The sequence below is a fragment of the Nyctibius grandis genome, chromosome 3 (genome assembly GCF_013368605.1).
Source record: "Nyctibius grandis isolate bNycGra1 chromosome 3, bNycGra1.pri, whole genome shotgun sequence".
NCBI classification, from domain to species: domain Eukaryota; kingdom Metazoa; phylum Chordata; class Aves; order Nyctibiiformes; family Nyctibiidae; genus Nyctibius; species Nyctibius grandis.
Window position 1 is genome coordinate 83,159,829 of NC_090660.1, and position 8,230 is coordinate 83,168,058.

The 8,230-nt window shown below is 39.9% G+C and overlaps 1 protein-coding gene across 1 annotated transcript in view; it reads left to right on the plus strand.

The window, feature by feature from the left end:
* The window catches only part of RALYL (RALY RNA binding protein like), a 471,140-nt gene extending 463,144 nt beyond the window's left edge, over nucleotides 1-7,996 (plus strand). The window contains exon 11 of the mRNA XM_068396465.1: nucleotides 7,948-7,996. Coding sequence (XP_068252566.1) covers nucleotides 7,948-7,965 — 18 coding nt within the window. The 3' untranslated portion in view covers nucleotides 7,966-7,996. The remainder of the gene's footprint in view (nucleotides 1-7,947) is intronic.
* The last annotated feature ends 234 nt before the right edge of the window (nucleotides 7,997-8,230 follow it).

Consider the following 8,230-nt stretch of genomic DNA (forward strand, 5'->3'; position numbering starts at 1 on the left):
TTTAGAAGGTGATAGAACTGTAATTGCCATTTCAACAAAAAAACAATCAGTGAGGAATAAAACAAGCTCAGTCTGCCAAAATGAAGATTTGGAAGTTAATCAAACGCCATCTTAGCCATCCTGTTATGCTGATATGTGTATCTGAATTTTCCAAATTGTTATTGCTATTGATTTCTAAAAGTAGACTACAGTTTTATAATGTCTTTCAAAATGAGTAAGTTGTGTTCCAGCCCTAATATATAGAGAATCTAAAGGCTAAATTCTTCTCTGCTTCCTCTTTACAGGGTTATATTAATCACTTCTCAGCTATTAGGTGATTCTGCACCATTTGCAAACCAGAATGTAACCCCAAGTCCACCATTTTGCTTTGTAATTTTTATTTTTAAAGGAGTGTATCTTGAAACCCACATAAAACAAAAATATTATGCACTACTATGCATTTTGCATTCAAAAAAGTATTATGCAGGAAAATACCAAGCAAAACCCGTCTAAAATAGGACCAGCTTGTATTCTCATTTCCATCTGGATCACATTCCCAAACCAACTCCTGTTCTCCGTGACCTTTCAAAGATGATGGAGAGTGGCTTGACAATAACATCTGCCAGCTCCCTCAGCACTCGTGGGTGCATCCCATTGGGGCTCATAGATTTGTGGGTGTCCAGTTTGCCTAAATGATCTCTAACTTGATTCTCCTCAACCAACAGAAAGTCTTCCTTTCTCCAGAATTTCTCTCATACCTCCAGGGCCCAGGATTCCTGAGGGCTGGCCTTAGCAGTAAAGACTGAGGCAAAGAAGTTGTTCAGTAACTCCGCCTTCTCTGTATCCTCCATCACCAGGGCACCCTCCTCATTCAGTAGCAGGCTCACATTTTGCCTAGTCTTCCTTTTGCTGCTGATGTACTTGAAGAAGCCCTTCTTGTTGTCCTTGATGCTCCTTGCCAGATTAAATTCCAGGTGGGCCTTAGCCTTCCTCGTCGCATCCCTGTATACTCTGACAGCCTTTCTATATTGCTCCCAAGTGGACTGTCCCTTTTTCCACATTCCGTAAATTTCCTTCTTCCATTTGAGTTTTGCCAGAAGCTCCCTGCTCATTCATGTAGGTCTCCTGTGCCCTTTGCTTGATTTCTTACTCATAGAGATGCACGGATCTTGAGCTTGGAGGAAGTGATGCTTGAATATTGACCAGCTCTCTTGGACGCCCCTACCTTCTAGAGCCCTAATCCATGGGATACTCCCAAGTAGGTCCTTGAAGAGGCCAAAGCTAGTTCTCCTGAAGTCCAGGGTCATAATCCTACTTATTGGCCTACTTTCTCCATGCAGGACCGTGAACTCATGGTCACTGCAGCCAAGGCTGCCCCCAACCTTCACATCCCCAAGACGACCTTCTTTATTTGTTAGCACAAGGTCCAGCAGCACACCTCTCTGCGTTGGCTCTTCCATCACTTGTGTCAAAAAGTTATCAACAATGCTCTGCAGGAATCTCCTGGACTGTGGGTGTCTAGCTGTGTTGTCTTTCCAGCAGATAGCAGGATGGTTGAAGTCCCCCATGAGAACCAGGGTCTGTGATCGTGAGGCTACGTCCAGCTGTTTGTAGAAGGCCTCATCTACTTCCTCTTCCTGATCAGGTGGCCTGTAGTAAACCTCTACCACAGTGTCACCTGTATTAGCCTGCCCCTTAATTCTTACCCATAAGCTCTCAACTCGTTCTTCATCCACCCCTAGGCAGAGCTCAATACATTCCAGTTGCTCTCTCACATAAAGGGCAACTCCACCTCCTCGCGCCTTGCTGGCCTGTCCTTCCTAAAAAGTACGTCCCCATCCATGAGAGCATTCCAGTCATGCGAGCTATCTCACCATGTCTCTGTAATTGCAATGAGATCATGGCCCTGCGACCGCACATAGATGTCTAGATCTTCCTGTTTATTCCTCGTGCTTGCAGTCCCAAGAAGGTGTTGAATTACTCTTAAGGCACACTGGTACAAGGTGAGGGAACTCTGTGGACAGCATCAGTGAGGCCTTACTGCATTTGGTTTGGCTTTATTAGCCAAGAGACAACATGAAATGGAGTGTTGGTGGTGGGAGCATGGCTTAACCATGGGGCAGCCTTGTGAGTGCATTCTGGGTAAAGGCTTCAGGGCAGCAAGTTCTGCAAAACCACCACCTTCCCACCTCTGCCATGTTGTCCTGCTTGGAGATCCTGCAGCCAGCTCCACATTCTGCAGAAGGTCTGGTGTCTCCAGCTTTAGATCCCTCCCAATGTCACCAGAAACTACACTATAAGATCCTGAGTCTTCTGCCACTGCTATAAAGGACCTTGTAAAGGAAGGTTTTGCTGCAAAAAGCAGTTGAGCAGGAGGAAAACCCACAGAATAAAGTGAGGTGGACAGATCCACTTCTTTCTCTCCTCCTTACTGCCTTCACAGCTCCCTCTCAACAGAGCTCTCAAATGACCATGGTGACTATAATCCCAAAGTCATTCCATCAGCCTCACATCTGACCATCATCTCAACCACAGCAAGTCCTTACTGGCACTCTCCAAATATTAGATCCTTTCTCCACCACTACACCAAACAGTATTCATCACGTATCTGCCTACACAGGACTCTCAGAAAGAAAAGATATGTTGGTCTAGGGTAAAAAATAGTATTTGATAGGGCTACCTCATTCTTCCTGATGATTTTTATTGGGTGAGTAAAACAGAGCCTTTTAATACAAAGGAGATAGATAGAAGTTTGTTTTCACCGATGAATAAAACAGCCATTCTCACACGTACTCACATAAGTACTAACACTTCAAAGCAATTAAACTGTTCACTGAACAGAAAAACGATTCTGTAGTGGTTTCAGCAATTAAAGTATGATTGACAGAGTACAAAAGATAATGATTAGGTTTCATCATTTGAAGAAAGGTTTAAAGAAGTTGCAGCTGCTTCCTTTAATTATTCTTTATTAATATTTACCAAAATGTATAATTCCTCCTATTTGTTATATGCAGTGAATATTCTATCACTAGCTCCCTACAAAAAGATTTCCTTAGTGCCATAATTTTTGTCTGTCATGTTTTACATAGCGCTACAAATGACAGCAGCAACCCCATAATACACATTCACATTCCCCTGCTAACATCTACTGAACTGCATGTTTACATTTCATATGGGGGTATTATACTAAATCAGCTATATAGCTGTGTTACTTAATCAGAGATGTCATGCTTTAAATCAAGGGACAAAGTGTGAGGTGTATTTCCAACGATCACAGCTTTGGAGTCAATGTGATAACTAATGCAAATTCAAGGTTCCTTGGTAAGCCCTGTTCCTTGCTAGTGGATTTCCATTCACGATGATGAATGCTATGTAAAAGCCAATAGAGTCGCATGCCCCCATGGTACCTTACACACACAAATTACTGGGTTTTGCACTCAGTGCGAGCTGCCTGCTGAAGAGAAAGGAAGGATATTGTCCAGAATGGCAATTTGCACTACTGCTTTCTGTAATGCATCCTGATTTTTCTCATTTTAGGGAAATAATCTGGATCAAAAATGGCTAAGCAAGCTTTGAGTGTCTGGGTTTTCTTAAAGTCTGTTCTGCAAACAGATTCAGTTTTTCACCTTCTTGGTTGTCCAGAAAGCACATTTCATAATCAGAAAAAATTATTAGAGATGAAACAGAGTATGCCATCCTAGAGGACATAGTAGTAGCATCTGTGAACTGGATTCAGTATTTTCAGTTGTACAGACAACAGTACAGGAGTGATCATCAGATGCAATCAAAGCAATTGCACTACGATTGCAGTCTGAGGTACAAGTATGAGGGCCAGTGTTGTCAGTGAAAGGATAGTGCAGTGGCTGCATTTTAATGGGGCTTGCAGTTTTGCAGGAAGTGACGTATGGCAGTCACATAACCCACTGCCAAAGCCTGGTCAGACACCAGCAACGACCTGGGAAGGTGTCAGGCATGAAGCCTCCTAATCAACAGGAGCCTGACAGAGGTAGAAATGTGATTTTACCTGAAACCAAGCAATGGTCAGAATTAGCTTCAGATGCCTCCCTTACAGCTATTAAACTCAGAAGTCCAGTCCTGAGAATGGGTTTGTCTGGCAAGGAAGAAGAGGCAGGAGATCAAGAAGAAGGATATTTGAGGCTTCAGGTTTCAAGCTCGTGTGTATATGTGCACCGTCATCTATCCATCCACTGTTTAGCTGCATTTTCTGGGAATTTCTAAGACTAATGTTTTTACAAAAGCCATTCAGAGCAATCGTTTAAAACCAGATGCATTTTGTGAGATGATCATCTTGCATATACTTGTTGGATACTCTTATTGCTTGTAATTATTGTGGGGTAAACCATAGAGTAAATTCTGTAACATTCATATTCTGTGGGATTTTTCTCTAAACATTTTCTTAATGTACTACAAGGGAAGATGTTAATTGTGTACATCTTTTGTGGCACTTAGTCACGGTGCATTCCTAATACTCCCTCCCAAGGACATATGCTGAATTTATGCTCTCAGATAGTAAGATTTATTCCTGTACATCTAGGTTTGGAAGTTGAGCATGGTAAAGAACACTTTTCCCATAAACCCTGTGAGAAGGAAACTAGATATTTATGGAGAACAAGGAACATATTCCTGCTGTTTACTCTTTTTCAGAATTGTAAGGAAGAAGAAATAAACCAGAGTAGGGAAGAAGGTGAGCTCTATTTGGATCCAGCTAGCAGAGATCAAAACTCATGCCTCCTGCAAACAAATAAAGTCCACCTGAGCAAGTTTAGAAAAGCCAGCAGCATCCCCCATCACAGAAGCGGTGGTCACCATTACGGCTCCCAGCTGCTTGGGGAAGCTGGGGAGACAGGGATGGCCCACCTCATTCTAAAAGAATGGTGCCTGCAGGTCTTTACCCTATATTGAGCTTGCCTTCTCATAAAAGGCTTTTAGGAGAAATACAGAGTGCAAACTATTCCTATGGCGTCATGCTTGGTGACTACAAAGCACAGAGCTTAGAGGAAATGGTCACCTGGCAGGTTATGTGATGGTGAGGCTTTCCCACAAAAAAAAATTCCTTTATATGCAGGGTATTCTTAAAGATCTACAGATCTAGGCTTCGAGGGGAGGTAAGTGATAAAAACGTTAAACCTCTAGAAGACAAGATGGAAAACTCTCTAGAGTTTTACTGAATGTTATCTGGTTTACTCCATCATTTTTAGTTATTGTAGTTTGGGGCCCATTAAGTAGAACTGCACTTTCATTTAGTGCTGTGTTTAATATTTAATGTTGACCTTCCAATGTTATATACATTGTAATAGTGTAAAGTTAAAATTAATTGAATCTAGTATAATTTGAGTCTGGTAAAAATGCTAGGAGGATCATACTGGAACTATAATAACAGTAGCAATAGCATTTCCGGAAGACTGAAATACAGCGTTATGCCTAAGACGACTGTTTCCTATAGCTCATGCTCAAAAAGCCACCCAGATAGGGAAAAAAACAGCAGAAAGAATTTCAGATGGAAAATGAACCAATAAATATTCCATAACCTATCTCCAGCATTTTTCAGAGATTATGATGGCAATTAGAACAGTATATAGTGTTTCATTTTTATTGTCTATGGCTGCCAAGGCTATATGCTCAGTTGGGTTATTCAATTCTTAAAATGCATTATGTTCAAATCACGCTTTCTAAAGAGGTTTTCTGTTAGAACTACATCAAATGAAAGCCATATTGCTATCTTAAATGTAAATCAGTTCATTCTTGTGTCAGGATGTTTTTTATATATATAACAGGAAGGAACTGAAAATATTAAAAAAAACATTACTCATCATGAGGTATTTTAATATCATCAGCACTACCATAAAGACAGCTGATAAATTGCATACTATTCAGAAGAAAGAAATAGAATAAAATTAGTATTGCGTTACACTAGATTAATCATAGCCCTGGGTTACTGTCATTCTATGGAAAATAAAAGCTTGACTATTTCAGATTTTAAAGTTTCTTCTCAGCCTTTAAGATTATTTGCCTTAAGAGGCAAATAACAAGCCCATGTACTGAAGGAAGAACACAAGATTTTGGACTGGTGAGGTTGGTAAATTTTTATCATTGTTTCTAAACAGCAAAGCAGCGTTGGTGACTTGGATCCAGATGATTAGCAGTAGCGCTTCATAACAGTGACCTAATGAAGCTCTTTAGTGCTGGTGACAGGTAAATGCTTGAAAGGTTTCTGGCAGGGAAAAAGCTTCAATAAATAACTTGAAAATCTGTCTCTCTTCTTACTTGCATAATTATTGCTTTTTATAGTGGCATAATGGAACAGCAAAGCATAGGTGAAGAAAAGGCTAGAAAAGAGGAGTTCTCTCTGGAGCTAATAGGATGTACAATGGGATATTTTTTTACTTCTTGTAAGATGAATAGCTACTTAACAACCATTAGGCCTCTCTCAGACTTAAAGGGAGAATTTTAAAATATTTTTCATGTAGTTAAGTCTGTCCAGGGATCAGGAGCTAAAAATAGAGATGAAGGTTTTTCTCCATGCAAGTAGAGAATAATAGTTTCAGAATATTTTTACTGAAAGAAAAATTTCTGGTATCTCTCACACGAGCTTTTCTCCCTAATCCTGGTTACCTGTGAAGAGTACAACTAGAAATCTGGTGCTCCCTTTGCAATGAGGGAGAAATCTGATGTCTGGCTGCTTCAAAGGGCAGGGGGGCAGTCCTGCAAGGACTCTGATGTTTCAGATAAAACTTTTTTCATTGGAAAACAAGGTTTTCAATTAATGGAAATTTTAACAGAAATCATCCCTTTATTTCTGTGGAAGAAAAAGGCAGACTTAAAACTCACTGAAGGAAGGGGAAATTGACTGAAAAGAATATCTGAAAATTTTTCAGGTTTTGATCAGAAGTGCACCAGGTTTTGTCAGCTGTTTTCAGTTTCAGTTATAGAAAATGATATAACCAAAAAAAAAAAGTGCAGAAGAAATTGGCTGAGAGATAATTTTTCCTGTCAAAAGTAAAAAAAAACCCTTAGGTTGAAAATTTCACTTAAAAAAAAAAGCCATCTACTTCTGTTAACATTTTCTATTGTCAGTTTTCCAAACAGATGTGATTGGGAAAGTGGTGTCAGTTTTTCTGTGGGTAGATGGAGCTGGTATGTCTTGTGCTCCCCTACAACATCACTGAATGCCTATTTGAAGCTGTTAGCATTAATGGGTACTCTCAGATTTTTAGATGCGACCTGCCTCCAGCCTCTGCTGGAAGAATGACCCTCAAAAGTGTTGGCTGACACTGAATTTTTGCTGTTTCACACTGTGGCTGGTAAAACAACAAAAGAAATCAAAAGATATGCAATTAAAGCCTACACCATGTACACAAGAGCAATAATAAAATAGACAATGTCAAAAGGGAAGCCATCAAGGAAAGAACCGTTAATCTGGTGACTATAAGCATTGTTGAAAGCATACAGTCAATGTAAATGGTCTGGAATAAGGTATATAAATAGTGCGATGGGACCAAAGCAAAGAATCCTACATGCAGTTTATTTAGATTGAATGCTATTATGCAAATAAGGCATTTAATTGCAAAGCAGCTAAGATACATTCTTCTTTTTTCTGCTGTGAAAATAGAAATTACTCCGCAGTTGTTCGCATAGCATTATTGAGGGGAAGTATACTTCAGCCTCCACAGCTCTTGCTTGATTCACTGTGGTTATTTTGGGCCATGAAGTCTAACTTAGGACTGTGGCACAATCCTGATTGTCCACTGCTTCAGGTACATGACTTTTCTTTTAGCCCTCAAAGGTTTAACGTGGGAAAGTCTCACAGATATTGATATTTGATTGATTCATGAAAAAGTCAAGTCATAGTCCTCTTCCCTCTTTTCCCCAGTTGTCTTGGCTTCCCTTTGAGGTTCTGCTGGAGGAAATTCTGTGCCTTCATACTAAAGTGAACATTTCATTTCTCAGTTTCTACAGATCAAGTGATGAGATGTCATGTGTGAACCCCCTGAAGGCTGAGAAGAGAAACTCTGACTTCCTCACAGAAAATTGTGAACTGCGGTTTCTTACTGGCTAGCAACATCTTTGATTCAATTTGTATGAAAACTCAATTTACTTATTAAAATGGACGTTATTGTTCAAATATTAGAAATTCCATTTCTTATATGTTCTAAGCTGTACAATTGTCAGATTTTTATGGTTTAGATTGTAAATGTGTTTTTCTCTGGCTAATTATTGGTATTTTTTTTTT